The 20,728-nt window shown below is 35.9% G+C and overlaps 3 protein-coding genes and 1 long non-coding RNA gene across 5 annotated transcripts in view; all 4 read left to right on the top strand.

Moving 5' to 3' along the window:
• The window catches only part of LOC122322628, a 127,301-nt gene extending 107,658 nt beyond the window's left edge, over positions 1–19,643 (top strand). Inside the window, exons 1-3 of one of the 2 annotated variants that reach the window (XR_006246726.1) lie at positions 2,060–2,283; positions 2,370–2,392; positions 19,447–19,627. This is a non-coding gene — a long non-coding RNA (uncharacterized LOC122322628). Of the gene's footprint in view, positions 1–2,059; positions 2,284–2,369; positions 2,393–16,748; positions 16,809–19,446 lie in introns of those variants that run through there. The other variant, XR_006246727.1, reaches the window with a different exon arrangement.
• Positions 12,464–13,136, top strand: LOC6557403. The gene is made up of 2 exons (XM_032743258.2): positions 12,464–12,531; positions 12,594–13,136. The coding sequence occupies exons 1-2, from the start codon at positions 12,484–12,486 to the stop codon at positions 13,050–13,052; spliced, it is 507 nt and encodes a 168-aa protein (XP_032599149.2). The 5' UTR covers positions 12,464–12,483; the 3' UTR covers positions 13,053–13,136.
• Positions 13,337–14,012, top strand: LOC6557408. Its single transcript, XM_001984928.3, has 2 exons — positions 13,337–13,420; positions 13,478–14,012. The coding sequence occupies exons 1-2, from the start codon at positions 13,364–13,366 to the stop codon at positions 13,946–13,948; spliced, it is 528 nt and encodes a 175-aa protein (XP_001984964.3). The 5' UTR covers positions 13,337–13,363; the 3' UTR covers positions 13,949–14,012.
• A 28-nt stretch (positions 19,644–19,671) lies between the features above and the next one.
• The window catches only part of LOC6557453, a 63,681-nt gene continuing 62,624 nt past the window's right edge, over positions 19,672–20,728 (top strand). The window contains exon 1 of the mRNA XM_043215333.1: positions 19,672–20,133. Within this exon, the coding sequence (XP_043071268.1) occupies positions 19,917–20,133 (217 nt within the window). The 5' untranslated portion in view covers positions 19,672–19,916. The remainder of the gene's footprint in view (positions 20,134–20,728) is intronic.

The raw sequence follows: 20,728 nt of genomic DNA, 5'->3' as shown, positions 1-20,728 counted from the left end.
AGTATCTGGCTTTATCTACGTGCGCACGTTTGTTTTGGCCACCGGCCAGCTTTCTTCTACTCTTTCGCTTTATCTCTTGCTTCTTGTCGCTCGTCTCTTTGTCCTTTTTGGAGGTTTTTCTCGCTGCGTTCTGTTTCGTTTTCATTAGCTAATTTTTGTCAAGCGCCAAAAATAAATCACATGCCAACAAAATTCGCATAGTTCTCTCTCTATCTCTCTCCCTGGCACCTATTTAGCTGCGTTCTAGACTCGTATATTGCACATATAGATATATATAGATATAGATATTTGTTCAGTTTTCCAGCTAATTAATGGGTGTTTTGTCTGTGACCCAAATATCTGCACAGCTTTTAATGTACCAAATCTGAAAACATTTTTGGTTGAACTTGAAAATGTTTTTTTTTTTCTTTTTGTCTCTCTGTGGGTGATCGTAAATTTTCCTTACATTCAGATCATTTTTGTAAATCGTTTGATGCGGGGAAGGGCAAGGGATTGAAGTCAATTTGTAGTCGGTCGTTGTGTAAAAATTTTGAGTATTTAATGGATTGGGCATAAATGTATATAAACATATAGATAGATCTCTATGCTGATCTATTAATAATCAAAGATATTATATCATTGACAGAACTATTAAAGTACACGTGAATTAATCTTGAGTAAAATTTAAATAGCTTGAGTTCCACAAATGCTTATAAATTACAAGGGAAAAGTTCTGATATAAAATCTAAAAAAATACTCAATTGAATATATAACCTATCAATATCAATTATTTTGATTTTGAAGATCAACAAAAATACAGAGAAAATTTACTAAAAGATTGGCTGATGAATAAATTAAATTTATTTTATAGAGTCGAAAATTCCTTCAAGTAATTCCGTTTAATAAGTTATCTTAGTTATAAGACATCTATTTAAATTTAGTTGGATGTGGTAAGAGCTAAAAAAAAGATGAAAGGCTTTAAATTATAATATAAAAAAAATTACATAGTTTTGAGACCTAAAAGAACTCTGCAAAACACTCACATAAATCAGACTACAAACGATTTATTTACATATTAAATTTACACTTTAAAAGGTCGGTAAATAAACAAATAACAATTAAGCTATTTATAAAATAGTATTTGAATAACTAAAATTATAATTTAAACGTTAAAAAGTTGGCAAATAAACCAATAAAAATTAAGGTACTTCGTCAAAATGGTATTTTCAAGATTTCAACTGTAATTTATAATTTTATTATAAACAAATAAAAATTAAGGTATTTCTTTTAAATGATTTTTTAATCATTTAAATACACAGTTTGGCTGACAAAACAAGTGTCTGGTGAACTTTCTAAACATATCTATTTATATAGTTCACGTCAATTTAGAGCAACACAAATATGTACAAATTTGCATATGTATTTGTATGTTTTGCATTTGTATTTATTGCCAACAATTGAAACGGGGCCATAAAAGCAAACATATATTTCAACAACAACGCAGCAAAAGATCAAGTAATCAAATTATGCGCAGATGTAAAGACCGCGCCAAACAAAAACAAAAGCCACAAAAAAAAAAAATGAAGGAAAAAAACACACACATTAAATAAAAACAACAACAAATTCAAAATCCAGCTAAAAGGAAACGCCGCCCGCAGATGCCAAAGTCAAATTTATGGTAAAGGAAAAAAGAACAACGGAAAAAGTCTACAAAAGACGGGAAACATGTGGCACGGCTCTCTGCTGTCGGCCGTCGGCCGTCGGCTGTCAGTCGATTTGGGCAGCAAGCACTTGACCAACACACGCAGCAAAGCCGACGTTAACGTCAACGTCAACGTCAACGCTGACGCCAACGTCGACGTCAGTTGTAAGACAAGGCGACGCAACGGCAACGGCAACGCCAACGCAGCCGGCAACATTTCGCGCTTTAGCCACTTAGGGGTGGCTTTTTGTTGCTGCCGCTGCTGCCACTGCCACTGCTGCTGCTGCTGCTGCTGCCGTCGCTGTCAGCTTCGCTGCTTTTGGCTGTTTGGCTTTGGCTGCCTTTTCAGCCATCAAGTGGATTTCAGTTTTCAGTTTCACTTTGAACGTCGTGCGTCGAGTACGTGGACGGATTTGCTCACTTAAATAGCGCGCGCGTCTCTTTTTCGCTCGCACCACGACCAGAAAAAGCCAACTCGAATCGAGTCGAATCGAATCTCATTGAATTGCATCTTTCAGCGTTGTTGTCATTTTGGCCTGGCCAACAGCAACAGCAACAGCCAAACAACAATTGGCCGTAATCAGCGCGCGTGTGAACCAAAAGTAAAGAGAAAACAAATACATATAGAAAGATATATATATATATATATATATATATATATATATATATATATATATGCAATTTTCAGATATACTTGAAAGCAATGTGAAAGTAAGCAAATGCAAATCTATTCAAATTAAAAAATAAAAATAAAAAAAAATAAGTATTAAAGGATTTTTGTAAATCTCTTATAATAAAGAAATGAAACCAATAAAAAATCTATTTGTAATTAAAAAAAAAATAATTATACATGGCCTTAATAAAATCTGAGCAATCGAAAATGTTATTTATAAACAAAATTAAAAAATTGAATCTTAAACTGAATTTCTTAGCAAATATAATTCACAAATGAAATGATGAGATATAAAAAATACTATAAATAAAATATGAATAACATTTAATAAAAATAAAAATTAAATCTAAATAAAGCGAATAGTTAAAGAAAAAAATAATATGTAGCTGGCTCAAGAGTTTATATAAATAGATTTAAAAACTTGAGTTCGTTCAGTGCAGACATAAAAAATGTAGGAAACATTAAATTTAAACATAAATCCCAAAAGCGAAAAATAATATTTTAAGCATTTTAAGCTGTGGCCATTGATGTCGAGGCAACATGTTGTCCTTGAAAACGGTTTCCTGTCCTTTTTGGAAATCGACTCGAAGCGAAATTTGTTCTCAACGGACTCAATAAATGTGTGTCTTTAATGACCTTATGTATTCCATTTGCCTTGTAATAACTCACATAAAAATATAAATTTAAAGCGAAAATTTCAACATAGATTTTTGTCACAGCCAAAAGTAAATCAAACACATAAAAAACTATTTTTCAATTCTCTTCGTAAATGAGCAAATGTTGAAAATATGTTGTGCGGCAAAGGCGAAAACGAAAATAAAATGTTTATATATATATGTATATATATGTGTGTATATATGTACTTTTCTTATACATTTATATATGTATGTATAAGTGTGCATATATAAATTGCCGGCTAAGCAAATCGGCAAAATTATATCATAGCCGCTACCAATTTTAAAAATAGCGCTCACCGATTTTCACTTGTTGTTGTTGATTTTGTTGTTTTCTGGCATATAATTCATGCAAAAAATGTGTCATGCCTGGCAAAATATATATCGCAAAAGTAAAATCGACCAGTCAGTTCTCTATATAGCCGAGAACTAACATAGAACAACTGTTGTTGGATTTTGCTCATTGGACATAAAAATGAAAATTATATAAAACCGAACCGAACTGAACTCAACTGAGTTGATCTGAGCTGTTGCATGTGTTGTCATTTATGATGAGCATATGTTAAATTCATATATTATATGAGCTATATTTTGCCATAAATTACGGCCATTTATTTAACGTATAGTCGAAACTGGATAAACAACAACATAATTACGACAAGTGACAAGTGTTCGAAACTAGAATCCAATAAAAAATTGAAAGTTTATGTTGTCTACACAATTATTATTAATTATGAATATTAAATGTGTGTTGAGTGTTGGTATGAAGAACTGTCACTTTCCATTGACAACATACATTTAAAGAAATGAAAGGTTGTTGATGACTCTTGTGGCATTTGCAGTAATTATTATTTAGCATGTAGCAATTATTTGAAAAAATGATTTTCTTGAATAATTATTATTCAACATTTCACAATTCCTGGGAAACGACAATTTGCTGCTAACCTTCAGCTTTCCTCAACTAAAAATATAAAGGGGAATTAGGCAAAATAACACAAAGAACCTGTTTTGCCATTGTTTTTGATCAATTTCCAAGTTCAACCTGCATCAAGAATCAAACGAACAAGTTATTTGAATTACTTATTTTTTGTGTTTTCTGTACAAAAGTGAACATTTTTGTGGCGCATCCTCCCCCACCAGTGAAGAGGAACAGTCGCTGGCCTTTTGAGCCAACAACAACAAAAACTTAACCGAGAGCCGGTCACATTTTGTGTGCACATTTTAATTCACGGTTCGATGACCACAACGGAAATTCCTTTAATGACCACATGCGACGAGGCGGACAATGCGATGGCTCCGAGAGCAGCTCTGCTGGAGCAGAGCGAGAGGCAAGTGCACGTGTGCCCCATGTGGATGGTAACCTGAACCCTGAACAGACGGTCGGCCTGTTGGCCCGTTGGCCCGTTGGCCAGTTGGCCTGGCCTAAATGGTTGACCCTCGATTTTGCCTTATATTCGCTCTCTTTTTGTGACTCGCTCTTCCTGTGCGTGAGACGACTCCGGAAGGGGCAACGTTGCATTTCATTTTAACGGTCTTTTTTCTCATTTTCATTTTCATGCTGTGCATTAAATATTTAAATTAGACGAGCACAATACACAAAATTAAAAATCAACCTTCAAAACAGACAAATATTCGAGTTGCAAAACACACGCGACTCTGCACATGGCTGCGAGGATGCAGGTGTGGAACTGGAGGGGTGTGAGGCACTGAGTCGTGTGTAATGTTAGCTACGTGCAATGAAAACAAAGTGACTCAGCCATAGAAAATAGTACCATCATAATCTGGGCCACAATTCACCATTTAAACACGACTGTAGCTGAGAAAAATTAGCTTTGGATTTTAGACTGGTGGGATGAAAGGAAATTTAAGATTTAAGGCAGTTTGATAAAGGGAAATAAAAAAATGTATGTTAATATAAATGATAAAAATGGAAAAATATATTTATCATTAATAATGGAAACGATTCATTAAATAACCATAACTGCAAATCTTATAATTATTAAAATAAAAGAATGATTTTAACATTTGTCAAATAAATATATTTCAAAAAAATGCTAAACAGTCATAACTCAAATTTAGATCCATAAAATAGGATATAAAGAAATATGTATAATGATGAACTACATTACACAACTAAATATAGGCAAAATAACTAATAAATTTAAGAAGAAATAAACTTTGAAAAATTCAGCAATAATTCAAATTTAGCGAACAAGCTGTCCCAACGAAAATAAACACATAATCAAAAAATAAAATTACAAATAAAATACTTATAATTAAATATAATTAATGCACGTTGATATATCAACAGGAGAAGCATGGTTTATGCATGGGGGAAATGCAATTCATTTCAGTGAAATAAAAGCCTAAAGCAGAATAATAAATAACATAATTGATGCCCTACACTAAAATACATTCGCAAATAATAATTAAAAAGTATTATAAATTTTGCAATTACAAATCAAAAGCAAAAATATTGCATATTCGGAATCAAAATATTTGCAATTATATGGATTTATGCAAATGGCGAAAGCAAGAAGAAATGTAAGTAAATTGCAATTATATTAACCAAATTTGAATTTCACTTGTGTACAAAATTGGCTGCATCGAATGAAGCTCATTGAAAGGCAAACCAAGCAAATCGAATCTTCTGTCAGACAACTTGAAAATTCAATGGCGACTTTATTACGCAGTCTATTTCTACCTTACCCCTATGAGTGATGTTCAAGTACTTGGTTCATTTGATACAATTACAAGACTGACCACAAAGCAAAATAAAAAAAAAAGAACTCGAAATCGAACTCAACTTGAAGTCGACGTTGGAGTTAAGTTGATTTTTGATTGGCGACTAAATTTGTTGAATACCTTCAGGTGAAAGGACTTGGAGCAGAATTTGCCACAGGTCGTTCACAGTTTGCTTTTTGTATTTCATTTGGTTTGTGCAATCAATCAAGCGCAACAGTAAGTTCAAAGCGCAGGGGTCAAGTGCTTCCACATTAGCGAATATACTTCAGCCATCATTTAAAACACAGTTCGAGTTCTGTTTAGGGTTCTTCCCTGAGCAGACCGTCTGCCTCTGTTTGTCTGTCAGCCATTGCAAAATGTTAAACAAACAAAAGCCACGATAAACGCTTGCCGGTTCGTCAGTGTCGTCGTCGTCGTCGTCGTCTTCACCTTTTTTACAACTGAGAAACAAAAACATTGCCAAAATTGAGCAGCACATTTCTTATGCAAAGGCCAAACAACAAGCAAAACACACAATTTTCTCATGCTCAAAGCTCCGAAATTGCCCCAGCTAAGAATTAACATTAAAAAACGCGCATTTTGATTTCTCCTCGTTCGTTTTTCGTTTTTTCTTTGGTTTTTTCGTGGTTTCCTCTGGTTTATTCCTCTGAATATGTTTCTTTTGTATGCCCTTTGATTGTTTTCAATATTTTCTTTATCAAAGTGCTTTTCAAAGCTGGCGGCGTGGGCTTTCTTTTGAATTTTGTGATGTGGCATAATGGTTGCCAAATTATAGCAAAGCATTGTTAATTTTCTCATTTGCTGCTCTAGGCTGTGACAATAAGTCCACGAATCAATTGGAAATAATAATGTATAGAGTTATATGTTTATATCCAGCTTAAACAAAAACAAAATTAAAATTAATTAGAGAATAAGATATTATATAAAAACTCTTGTCGATTATTTATTTATTAATATTTTATCAATTTATTCTTTACTTTGTTGCCTAATGATCGGCTTAGTTGATTCATTTGTTCAACACGCTTGTGAGCACGAACCAGGAAATGTTGCTGTTAATTGCCATCAAATGTTAATATTGAAAAAAAGTGACCTATAAAAATGTTTTCATTTTGATAGACAGTTTTTACATATTTGCATTAATTGATTGTTTTTTGTTTCTTTTTCCTTTTTTTTTTGGTGTTTGTCCAACTGACCGGAGCAAATAAACTAAATCGATTTGCAGACCCTTTATGCAATGAAAATGTTGTTTGATCAAAGATAAACAAGCAAATAAAAAAGCAATTAATGCGCTTGTCACAATCAAAGCATGTGCATGTGACTGAGTATGTGTAAGGGTGTGTGCGTGTGTGTGTGTGTATGTGTTGGAGAGTGTGTGGGAGCGTGTGTGTGTGTGTATGTGTGTATTTGCTGTGTAACTAATTAAACAACAACAAGGACAAGAGTAGGGATGCATTCAGCTTTTGTCCGTTTGTCCATTGAAGGCAATCGTTAAACCATATAAAAATATTAATAGCGCTGACACTCTCTCTCTTTTTCTCTCACAGTCTCTCTCTCTCTCTCTCTCTCTCTCTCTCTCTCTCTCTCTCGCTGGCTCTGTAGGAGTAGAGGGAGCTGTGTATTTCCGCGAGGCAGCCGCATAAATATTTGCTCAGCGTATTATGAGGGGTCGTTCATGTTTGGGCATTGTCCTTGTGTCATGTGTTTGCTTCTGCTTTGCATGTCATAAATTGCTGCATAAACAAAGGCGCAGGACCGCAGAGCAGCCAAAATCCAGCCCAGCAAAAAAAAAAAAAACAAAAAAAACTGGCTTCTACGCAGCATAAATGATATTTTTGATGTGAGTTTTACGGCATGTGTCATAAATACAGCTGTTCTGGCTTTATAATGATGATACTTTGGCTTTGCCATTTTTGACGAGGAAGCAGATAGTTGTTCCCATTTGGCATATTTGTTTTTGCTATTGCTTATTTGCCGACTGTCTGAAATTGGGAGCTGTCAACATTTTCTATTTGGTTGCCAACAAAACGGAAAAGCAAAAGGAGCGTAGAGAGTTGCAGTTGCAACTTTTGGCTTTCATGCATCATAATTGTTTTTCCTTTCTTTTTGGCGAGTCTCTAAGGAATTTCTTTGCTTGCATTGAGACCAAAAATTGTCTGCTTGTCATATGTATATAAATTATTTATATGTTTTACAAATTGATTCAGAAGTGCATTATTGTTTATAGAAGATGCTTAGTAAAAACAAACTTTGATTTAAGATATGTAGCAGTCAAAATTAAATTATATCTCTTTTCTATACAAGTCCGATTACTTTACTTTATTCACAACGATTGACTTCTTCTTTTTCTGCAAGTTGGTTACTATCGGTCGAAATCGATATCAATGTTATTTACAGATGTTATTTTGCAGTACGATTACTACGTCACTAGTAGCCTGTTATCCATATTACGAGTGACATTCTACACATTTAATTTTGCTGTTGCTTTAACATTTAATTACTGTTATGCTGTTATGCATACCAGACAGGTATGTCTTATAGACGCGAAAGAAGTCCTCATTCACATATCTATTGTTCCACACCCAAATGCATTGGTGTGGAAAATATTCGATTATTTCGGCCCTGCCAGACTGACCCAAATCACACGGCAGATGAATTGTATGAAAATCAAAGGGCAATGTGAATTTTGTATCGCGTTTTTTGCGGATAATACCTGGCTGGGTTGGCGGGGATTTGGTTTGAGCTGGCAATGTTGTCACTGCAGTATCATTACTCCGCTTACTCAGATTATTCTCTTGAGTGGTTGCTTTACTGGTTTGATTAGTATGATTTCTTTCTACACTCTTTGCTAATGTGACACTGGCCAAGGCTCTAGCATTGCCAAATGGGAGATGAGTCTGAAAATGAATACCATCTCTGTTATTTGAAAGGTTTTGAAGACTTTTCTCTGGCTTACCAGTGCAATTAGACAACAGGAAAGAGCTGCCATATTGATATTTGCAAATAATTATAATCTGAATATTTATATATTCAAAATATCTGTTTCTCTATTAACAAGTTTTTAGGAGCATATCATAATCGAGCTGAATCGCTATTATTACAGCTTGTTTTTTTCTCATGTCGCGACATGTTGGCAAAGCCACTTGGAAAAGTTGCAAAAGAAAAAGGAAAAACAGCAATTGAAATTATTTTGGCGTGAAATATTCTATTATGACTGGCAATATGGCACTGCAATTTGTGCAATACTGTGCCAGTGTTGAGCAGCGTGTGTGAACTTCTAGGGCTGCCAAGTTGCTTTATAAATACGTATGTGTGTGTGTGGCTGTTCCAACTGTTATCCAGTGGAAATAATAAAAGGGATAAATGAAAAGCACGCAAATTTTTAAGCACACACGGAACATTTTTCACGCTTGCTTTATTTATTTGTTTTGGTTTTTCTCTTTTTTTCTTTTTTTTTTTTGTTTAGCTTTGCTGATGGTGTGTTTTGATATTTGGTGATGAATTTACGACAGGCATGCATTCAAATGCGTACTGTTCATAGGGGTATTACCTTTGTTAATCTAAATTTATGTGCAGCTACCCTTCTGCTGGGCTCAAAATTATATTATGAAATTTGTCACACATGCACATGAATTATTCGACGAGTACTATTTGGAATACGAAGTGTATTAAATGGATTTAGTTTTTCTTTTTACACTTACAACTCGTGGAACTTATCTGGGTGGCCTTTGCTTCTTTTTTTATGTTTTGTTTTTATTTATGTGTGTGTTTTTGTAGCACTTGTGGCACGCAAAGTTGTGTTGAGCACACATTGGAGAATTGCGGACAATGAGTGAAATGAGTTTTGCAAATTAATTAGTCAAAATACTTGAAAAGTTGTGTCATTCGGACCATGCGCCTCTAATTGCCAAAGGAGCCAGTCAATTGCCGGCTCAATTGCCACAGGCTCTGTCAGATCCTCGGGCGAAACTTGCGCATCAAATCCAACTGGGAGAAATTACATTAAAATCCGAAATAATGAAATTGCCAGCGCAATAAAATGATTTTATGATTATGGCACCGTTGTGTGTAAGCGTGTGGCCAAAACCTCAACACACACACACATACACTTACACACACACATGCCCCATCTCTCTCTCTCTTTCTATCTGCAGACAAACTTGCCGGTGAATGACAAGGACAAGGGAAATGCGTGTGGCATACTTTGTGGTGGGGTCGGAACTGTGGTTGATGGGAGAGGGAAGGGTAGGTGAGGGGGTAGGGGGCGGGTAGTAACGACATTCCCTCGCATGGTACGCGCTGTAAATTAATAATATCAACTTTGGCAGCAAATGTCAGAAAAGGGCAAGCAAATAGCCTGGCAGTCTCCCAATTCCCCCCATCTTACATTGTGACATGTCTCTCTCTATGTGTGTGTGTCACCCCCACATGTATGTGTGTGTGTGTATGTGTGTGTGTGTGTGTGTGTGTGCGTGACTTGGTGACTGTTTGGTGTTTACAGGCTGCCGAATCAAACTTTAATGTATGTGACATCTGACTTGCGAGACAGGCAAATGAAAGCCGTCTTTTATGTATGCCACGTAAATGGCTCTAAGTGCGTTCAACATTTAAATTAAAGCCAAAACCCACAGCACAAACAACAACAATAAGCAAATAAAAAGAAACACCCTCACAAAACAACAACAATATTATCGACATCAGTGTCAATATGTCTGATTTGGCAGAGTTTATTTTTAGTCTCATTTGATAAGTATCTTATTCACCAAAGTTCTGATAACCATCGCATCAATCCAACATCATATCTGTTCTCCTTCTTATTTTATTTAATTTGATGTTTTCAATCACTTCCCTTTGACTCGAATATCAGCAAGCGATATTTAAAGCATATTTGCAAGTCGAGCACTCTTGGCTAAAGCTCTTTTTTATTTTGGTTGCTGGCAGTGGAAAGCAAAACAAATGTTAACATAAAGTATTTCAATTTACACGAAAACGTCGCTAAATGTCAAGGGTCGCTAAACAATGAGGCACTCGTCAAGTGTTTTCTGTTGCTATTCGCCAAATGATTTTCTCATTGTTGTGGTGCAGTTCGTGTTGACAACATTTGGGGTGGGCTTTTCTAAAGACTCTTTAATAGACCAGATTCAAAGCTGCAATTAATTGAAAAGTGTTGTTAAGTTTTGTAAACATTATACCAACTTGCTTGCAGGGGTTCTTTTTTTATATGTTTTTAGAGCATCCGACTTTACAATATTATTTTTCTTATTATTCTATTTTAGCTTCTACCTTGTAAAATGATTTATGCCTTATTCGCATTCCGGTAATTGTTATATAAAAAAATACCCTGACATATAAATATTCACCTTGTCATAAGTTTGGGAAGTGTAAAAACTATAAATTTTGTAAAAGAATTTAAGAATTCCTTATAATATTAAATTATCGCTTCGGTCATTGCCACTTTCAAGGGAATACACTGAAAAATAGCATGGCTGATGCACCTAGACACTGTGTACTCTCCAATAAACATAACATTTTTAAAAATATATATACACAGAGCTTCTTCCTCCCAAAGCACAGAGCCAAGAGCAAGACAAGCTCAGCAGATAGAGATACAGAGAGAGAGTGAGTCCAGGCAGACAAAAAAGTAAAAAAATAAACAGAAACAAAAATAATTACGTATATAAAAAAGTGCGAGCTGAAAAAAATACACAGCAACGTGCAACGAACAGTAAAGTCGGGCGTCGAGTAGATTGACTGGAAGCGGTGCTGGTATCACCAAAAAGCCACTCCGGGGCAGTTGCCAACCACCAACCCCACCGCTGCACCTCTCCCTCTACGGGGGTACACAAAAACAAAAATGCTGTGTGTAAAGTGTTGAGCATCAGGCCACAATGGCGCTAAGCCAATAAATTAAATCAAACAAGCGCGATAACCATTTCACTTCTGCCATGTCTATCCACACACACACACACATACACCACAACAACATTGTTGGCCACGCAAAACAACGGCAACAATAAAGTTAAAATAGCGTAAACAGTATAAAAAACTGAAATGCATGAGCTTTTCACAGTAGTAGCCGCAGCGACAAAAACAATCGAAAAAAGGGCTAGAAAAACTCTTAAAAAAATGCAGCTTTAAATGCATTTTAATAAAAAGTTCAAAGAGCGTGTGAGAAAGAGAAAGGTAGAAAGGGACACAGGGAGAAAAAGAAAGTGTCAGCAAGCGAGTGCGGTAAACAATTTTTAAAAGCTTTTCTGACACTTTTATAAAATATGCTCTCGTTGTTGTTGTTTTCGTGAATCCTTCATCGACAGTATAGATAGTATATGTATATAGTAGATGAAAATATATTGTTAACTGCGAGCATTGCCTTTTTGTATTGGATTAGATCATGTTAGAAGTTGGTAAGCGGCTGAAGTCTTTTCTGTCAAACGATTATGCCAAAATCTGAAAAGTTTTGAATTTACAATGCACATATCGCAAAATGGCCTAATGTGACTTTTTGTTACTTCCGATCACGAATGTGTATACTTTAAAGGGTCAAAATGTTGCTACTTCCCAGCTAGCAATTTTTACAATGTGCAGTGTATCTACTTTTCCATCAATTTTCGACCATTTTCAATAATTAGCAGGCGTAGAGTTACTGTATTTATTGCACAGCTTGTCAAATTTCTAAGTTTATTTCTTATGAGAACGCATTATTTGGTATTAAGATGTATCCTCCAAATTCAATGTTTCTTCTATGTGCTGTTGTCGTACTGGTAAGCTACAAAGTGAAAGGCTTTGACTCCACTTATTCTCTACGATTGGTGTAAATTTTCAGACCCATATTTCGTATGTGAATGCAAGAGCTCTGGTCAGCACCTCAGCGGTGCAAGTGCGGACAAGTGTGATTGGGAATCATACGGCAAGAAGGAGCAATGATACTGCTTTAACTAGACTGCCAGCTCAAGCCAAATCACTGGAGATTTCCCAGCCGACAGGGAGAACTCCTGTTGCCCATATTATTCGCAAGAAACGCGAGACTGAGATGACTTTGCCTTTTGATTTCAATACAATGCATTTGCCATGCGATTTGGATCAAAGTGGCAGGGCGCAAATCGTCAGTAGTTTTCCCAATCATTGCATTTGGGTGTGGAACAATAAATATGCGCACGAGGGAACCTTTCGCGTCTATAAGACATACCAGCTGGAGGCTTTCTTCTTTGGGCAGTATTATGAGCGCCTCAAGCGCTTCGAGATCGATCCACACACTTGGGACTACGGCGATACTGGTGTCTAGATACTCACAGTATAGTATATAACCATAATAAAATTCTTTGTACGTTTCGTTGAAATATATATACAGACTACACTGTAACTGGAAGTGTTGCGAACCATCTTCATTACGTTTATAAATATACCTTGTCTAGTGATAGTCTATAAAAATTTTGTATTGTAAGAGTTGTTAAACAGATGGCGTGGAGTTAAATTTCCTTATGTCTTTGTTGTCAATACTGATATTATTAAATGTCTGTCTATTCTACACATAACTTACAACGCACTACGAATCAAAGTCTAGATTATTAATAGAGAGGTTCTTCAAATTTCGTTATGAAGTTGCTTGCAAATTTCAATATGGCAGCTCTTTCCTGTTGTCTAATTGCATTGGTAAGAGAGAAAAGTCTTCAAAAGCTTTCAAATAACAGAGATGGTATTCATTTTCAGACTCATCTCCCATTTGGCAATGCTAGAGCCTTGGCCAGTGTCACATTAGCAAAGAGTGTGGAAAGAAATCATACTAATCAAACCAGTAAAGCAACCACTGATGTTGCTCAAGAGAATAATCTGAGTAAGCGGAGTAATGATACGGCAGTGACAACATTGCCAGCTCAAACCAAATCCCCGCCAACCCAGCCAGGTATTATCCGCAAAAAACGCGATACAAAATTCACGTTGCCCTTTGATTTTCATACAATTCATCTGCCGTGCGATTTGGATCAGTCTGGCAGGGCCGAAATAATCGAATATTTTCCACACCAATGCATTTGGGTGTGGAACAATAGATATGTGAATGAGGACTTCTTTCGCGTCTATAAGACATACCAGCTGGAGGCATTCTTCTTCGGACAGTATCATGAGCGCCTGAAGCGCTTCGAGCTCGATCCACACACTTGGGATTACTCAGAAGTCGAATAATTACATAAATGTAGTAGCAAAAATTAAAATTAAATGTATGTTTAGTGGAAAAATATATATATTAAATATAACAAGAACAATTGCCTTTCAACATAATTTGTGGGTTGTGTAGCAGCATCCTGAACTAATAATGAAAACTCGAATATTTCAATAAAAGTAGGCGAAAAAGTGATGAAGTACACATGATAGACAGTGGGAAATATTTCCTTATTTCGATTAAAACACATATACAAAATTATATAGAGCGATTGTAATGGATATATCTGAGAGTGAGTTACGGGTATTAAGGGATGCCTTTGACCTTTTGGACCGAGATAAGGAAGGTACGGTTCAAGCAAGAGATTTGGGCGCTTTCTTGCGTAAGATCAACAAGACCCATAATGAAAGCGAATTGCAGGCGTTGATCAACCAGGTGGACACAGATGGCAATGGGATTATTGATTTTCAAGAGTTTGCTGGCATGATACTTTATATTCTGAATAATAATCAAGTGGAGGATGATATCCGCGAGGCATTTCGTGTCTACGACAGGGATAACACCGGCTATATAGGTGTCGATCAGCTGCGGGACGTACTAATAGCCTTCAACATGAAGCCGTCAAATGAAGAGCTTGAAGAATTGATTCGCGAAGCAGACGACGATGAAGATGGGTTTTTGAACTACGAAGAGTTCAGCCGAATGATGAGCCCAACCAGAAAATAGTTACAAAATATAACAGATTAGTTTCGGAAACTATTAGAATTAAGGAAGTATTGCATATTCAGCGGAGTAGAATAGTACTGTGTACTTATGCCCTTGCAGAGGCTGGTGGAAAGTAAAAAAAATCCCAGATTATACTCATTGTCTCTCAAAATTCAAGATGTATTTTTGAGTTATTTAAATGCAGCGACACCATTAAGGTGCATGGTATGTACATTTTGGAGGGTAAAAAAATATTAATATTGGCAAACAAGTCACCAAGTATGAAAATGAAGGACGAGCTCTACTGAAGTCATATTATTCTCTCATATAAGTGAATAAAGTCTAGAACACTATCGCCCGCAGGCGAAACCTAGAAAAAAGGACGAGGAAACTACCAAAACCATTTCCCAAAAATAAAAACGAAAAAAGCGCTGAGGTCACGCTGAAAGCGCTCAAAATTTGAAGTCAACAGAGCAAAGAATGAAAAGAAAGGAGGAATAAAAAATAACAAAAAGTTGGCTCCTTCCATTGGTCGTTATAAAATACGAAACTACTTAGCGGCGTTGATGAATTGTGACATTTTTATGGGTTTGTCTTTGTCCACAGGCAAAGACAGGCAAAAAAAAAAACTGGCAGCAGAAGCCAAAGGCAAGCGACGAACGCTTTTGGCTTATCCACTCGCAGAACCGGCCATAAACAATATGGTCAGCCAGTTGGTGATCCTGGCCAGCAATTCATCGCTCCAACATGGCTCGTTTCGCGTCTCCTAAAATATTGTGCAAATTATGAAAGTGCCAAAAAACAAAAGAAAAAAAATTTAATACTTTTAATGCGCGATTCACGTGTTGCGAACGCGTTCGACGCATTTCAAAGCCATAAACATAACTCAAATAATTTTCAGAGCCTCCTCGCAAAACTTTTTTGGTTAAACCCATCAACAAAGCTTTCTATGAAGCAGTTGTTAAATGCTTCAGTTTTAGCGTGGAAAATATATTTCATAGCACTTTACAGCATTTAATTGCCAATTTTTTCTCTCTTTTTTTATATGGGTTGGGTTTGTTTTCCCAGCGTTTTAATGAACCGTTTAAATGCGAAGGGAATTGATAAGAAATACCTAACGGTGAAAGCGACTTTTGCACTTAGACATTCCCAACAAAACGCAATTGAGTCTTAAATCGCTTTCATTTGACAGTTTTTCTGTATTTTTTTTTTTGTCATTTCAGCTGGCATAATGGGGGCCATTAATGGGAGTGCAAACAAAATATTTCATTTTCCGAACCGATTTCAAATCCAACAACAACAAATGTACAGGTAACAACGTTTAGTTGTGTGAAATGTGTTGCCAACACTGGATTCACAGCTCGATTTCAAATCCATCTCATTTTCTATTGTTCGTTGGGATTCTTTTTCACCCATTCATTTCAGATAGTTCAACAATTTCTGCAGACGCATAGCACAAAACATGCAGTTTATGATATTTAAAGTCTATTCACTAAGTTATTGTTCCCTAATGCTTTCGATAAAATACAAACTGAACAATCTTTGGATTGTATATCAATATTATGCGTCCCATTGCGATTGTTGTTGTTATTGATGGCAATTTAGGAGCATTCTTATACGTATACGTAATGCGTATACTTAATATGCAGACATTTTCATGTGCAGCATCCCGCTGAGCACGAGCACATTTTCAGCCTTGAGTTCTTCCTTTCATGTGAGTGGAGGGGTGAGCGGGGGGTTGGTAAAAGTTTTTGTGACTTGCTGACTGTTCATTAGGGGCCGCAGAGAACGTGCAAAGATAAACAGCAAACCATTAAGCGATATCTCATCAAGAAAATCGCCTTAAATATGTTTCTGCCTAATTTGCCACGATTGTGTTTAGTTGTGTGTGCGTGTGTGTGTGTGTTCTTGTGTGTACTTGTGTGTGTTTGTTCGGTCATCCAGTCAGCCATCCATCTATCCAGCCAACCATCCAGCATATGCATACAAAAGCAATTTAGTTGCTCCCCACCTTCCCATTATGTTATGAGCAAAAAAGTCGCTAGAAAACACAAAACAAATAAGAAAAATCTAATAATTTTTTATGTATTTTTCTCTCTGTTCTTGGCTTTCTTACAGTTGAATGACCACAAGGCCAAAAGCGAGAGGCTGCCACGAAACCAGAAGAATGCTGAAAAGGTAGAGAAAAACGGGAAAAACACGAAACGAGAAATGTCGCAAACGAAATACGAAATTAAATGAAGCAACACAACATATCTATGTGTGAATGTTTGTGTGTGTGCGTGCAACACCAAACGGGAAATAATGTGGTACTTGGCATGGAAATGGATCTGAAGGACACGGCAACAGAGATTAAGAAGCCGTATGCTGCCAAAAATAAATCACAAATGAAACGAAACACAAAGCACTCAAATCAACGAATAATCAACCAAAAAATTAAAACAAATATCAACAACTCCTCTAAATAATATCAAAGACAATCCGGAACATATGCAAATTATATAGAATGAAGGGAATAGATGAAAGCTTGCTTCAGTTATTAAGAGTTAAATATATTTAGATATTATTCAGGCACTTCCAATTACTCTTTGGGACAGTTTCCGGGCACCCCTTGTGCAATTTAATTCCACTTCATTTGGCTGCTTCAGCAAATATTTTAATTTTGCAAGCGCCAGCTGTTTAAGCTGATTAATGGCCGCCAGCAGAGAAAGCGGCTGTCAATCAAGGACGTTCAGGACTCGACTAGGTCTGGGCAGAAGTTGGGGAGGAGAGTTAACGTAAGAGGTCAGCATGAATAGACAGCTAGTTAGCTGGCTGGCAGCTTGTCTTGTCGGCCATTTAAGGCAAATGGCTTTAAGATGAGATACAAATTTGCCAAGGGAAAGCTCATTGAAAATGATTCTTGAACAGAAGTTGGACTGACAGGTGTACACAACAATGGGAAATGCTTAGTAAGGTATCAGGAAATTGTGGATCTGAGCTGAGCATAAAAAATAACAGACATAATAATTTATAGCATAACAAGAATAAATTATTTACTTGGTACATTTTGACATGTATTATTTAAATTTATAGAATACATTTATCTCGCCATAAATACTGATTTATCCATAATAGTGATTTTACATTTTATTTAGAGCTGAAATAACGAATTGATTATCAATATTATTATTTTTATTATTATGACAGCTTCCGCGCTGCTGTCAAAATCAAACAGACAATCTGAATTCATACTATAGAAGAACTTGATGATGAAATAAGTTTTTAATAACACGTCAAAAACTAAAAAGCAACAGACAAAAAGTTAAGCAAACTCACGAAATGAAAAAATATATATAAAATTCATAAATACATATATAATTCATACACCCACGTACGCCCACGGGCAGAAGGATGGGGGCAAGAAGTTGACTTTTGGTGGTCACTGTGTGCCAAAAATTGACCAAGTTCTCTGTATATAAACGAGTCTATATACTAGATGATTTTATTTGTATTTGGACTTGTGTGTGTGTGTATTTATATTTGTATTTGTATTTGTATTTGTGCTTGTGTGTGCGTATTCGGTCCACTCAACGTGTCCAGTCACGTTTTCATCAACAACATTTTGGCTAAGTTTTTGGTTAATATTATTTGTTTGTTGTTGTAGTTGTAGTTGTTTTTGTTGCTCTTGGGTGCGCATTCCTCGCTATTTATTTATGTTGCCCGCTTCGTTCGCTTGCCAAGTGCCAGAAGGCAAATATTGCGCATACGCCGCGTGTGTGTGGCCTTCGACGAAATCAATAAGCGACTGCCTCTAAAATATGTACAAATCGCCCCAACAGTCCAGTTCAGTCCAGTCCAGTCCAGTCCAGCTCAGTTCAGTTTAGTCCAGTTTGAATTGAACAAACAAACAGCAGCAAGAAATCGAAAATTATTTTTCAGCATACTTTTAGGAAGTTGACCCAACATCCAACCAAAGCTGTCTTCTCGTTCAGTAAAACCAATAAAACTGACTTGAATTTTTGTTTGTTTGTTTGTCTTTGACCCAAAACAAAATATAAATTTCGGGCTTGGCAAAAATTTGATTGAAATATTTCTCGGAACTTTTCATCATTAGGCTTAAGTTTCGCAGCAGGCTAATTGAGTTTGCTGTTGCTGTAGAACTGAATTGTATCCAATGTATTCATTTCAAAGTTGCCATTTTATTTGGAAGTGCTTTACAATCTACAAGAAACGAAATTGCTGTAATGAAATCTATCAGCTCAGACAACAACAATATAAATTCAATAAATAATTGAAATCTGAAGTCATATCAATTTAAATTGGGACACGTGTGAAATATGATTTTGACAGCTGAGAGCTTGAGAGCTCTTGAATGCCAGGTGTGAATACATAATCACAAGTTCAAACAAAAAGATAATCATGTCATGTGGCAAGCGGCAGGCATATTGAGGCACGTATCGATGTCAATTGAAAGTGTGCGTAATTGAATCATATCCAAATGCGGGTAACTGGATATATTAAATAAAATAAAATAAAATAACAGAGGATTGCATTTAAAATGTTTTCAATTTAAACGTTGCAAAAGACTTCATAAAATACATAAATAATATATTTTTGATTGCTATTATATTGCGAATGAATTAAGTAATCTTTAATCAATAATAACATAAATCAAATGAATAAACATGGAAAACGAATTTAAAAGTTCGTGAAATACTAAATAAATAAAATATTCATCCTTTTAGCTTATCCTTCAATGATGACAATATTAATATGTAAATTTGCTTTTGCTTTCTTTATTTCTTTTTTCGTGTTGTTAAATCTATCTTTGCAGCCCAATTGCAAAATGTTGAATCATTGAAATTTAAAACCAAAGTTCTAAAACACACAAAGGCCAGCAAATCAGAGAAAAGCATAAAAGTGTAAAGCAAAGTGCAAAGGAAATGAAATTGTAAACAAGAAAAGTACGCAAAAAACAACAGCAAAAAAAATACATATATATATATACATATATATATATATATATTAAACAACCATAAAAATCAACTAAATGCCAAAGCGACGCAACAACTGAACTGATATCTGACAAGGAGAACGACACAACAACAACTGACAAACGAACGACCAAAACGACAAAACCACCCCATCCCCACACACCCTACAAAACTCACACACACACACACACCCTCTTTGAATGTGCGTGAGTGGGGCAAGGCAAGTGCATAAAAGCAATAACAACAACAACAGCGACAACATTGGCAACATTAAGTACGACGAGCTGGCAACATTTACAACACTGGCAACATGCTGCTGAGGCGCTTACAACACAGCGGCAGCAATAGCAACAGCAACAGCAACAGCAATAACAACAACAGCAGCAGCAGCTCACCCAAAAACCCAGGGCTAATCGGATTTACGAGGCAGCCAACAACAGCAACAACAATAAGAAGAAGAAGCACAGCAACATGGCTTTTGCCGCTACTCTGCCTGACAGTTGTTGCTCATGTCAGCGCCCAAATAGGTAAGTGACCCTCCCACCATATCATCTATTAATGTGAAAATAAAAATAATAATAAGTATAGCTGCCATTTAGGGTGGGTGCTCGAAGGGGCAGGGGAATAAACTGGGACAGGTGGTTGTGCCTATGCCAGATTACGAGTCCCTGCAAGCAGCCCAAACTCATTAAAAAGTGAAATGGCATTTGCATAATTATGGGCTGGTATAAAAATCCACCCTAAATATATATTCCAAATACACAAATATACATTAACAAACACAATGCTACACATGCATTCAATTGATACTCTGCAATTGAATGTGCGGTTTTCGTAAAACTATCGAGCAATCAAATTTAATTATGCATTTTACAAATTATCGTTACACACTGAATAGAAATTAGTTGAATTGCCCCTTACGATGGGGTGGAGTCTAATGCCAGCCCCCCTCATAATTTACATAATTTAATTTTATTGGTTTGTCGAGTTCGAAGCAACACAAAATGGCATTGCCATGTGCACGATTTTTGATACTTTTTCAATACAAAATAATATAGATTCTCAACTTAAGCATGTAACACGCAAAAAAATGTTCTTTGCAATTTAGTTTCCTTGAAACAG

Source organism: Drosophila grimshawi, unplaced genomic scaffold, assembly GCF_018153295.1.
Source record: "Drosophila grimshawi isolate 15287-2541.00 unplaced genomic scaffold, ASM1815329v1 contig_44, whole genome shotgun sequence".
Lineage (NCBI taxonomy): Eukaryota > Metazoa > Arthropoda > Insecta > Diptera > Drosophilidae > Drosophila > Drosophila grimshawi.
The sequence above is the reverse complement of the archived record's forward strand: the minus strand, read 5'-3'. Positions and strand labels throughout refer to the sequence as shown.

Bases quoted from the DNA above. Each gene is read 5' to 3' on its own strand.
- LOC6557403 (XM_032743258.2), top strand. From the start codon at position 12,484: ATGTATCCTCCAAATTCAATGTTTCTTCTATGTGCTGTTGTCGTACTG. The intron at 12,532-12,593 runs GTAAGCTACAAA...GTAAATTTTCAG, and splicing joins TATGTGCTGTTGTCGTACTG to ACCCATATTTCGTATGTGAA.
- LOC6557408 (XM_001984928.3), top strand. From the start codon at position 13,364: ATGAAGTTGCTTGCAAATTTCAATATGGCAGCTCTTTCCTGTTGTCTA. The intron at 13,421-13,477 runs GTAAGAGAGAAA...ATTCATTTTCAG, and splicing joins CCTGTTGTCTAATTGCATTG to ACTCATCTCCCATTTGGCAA.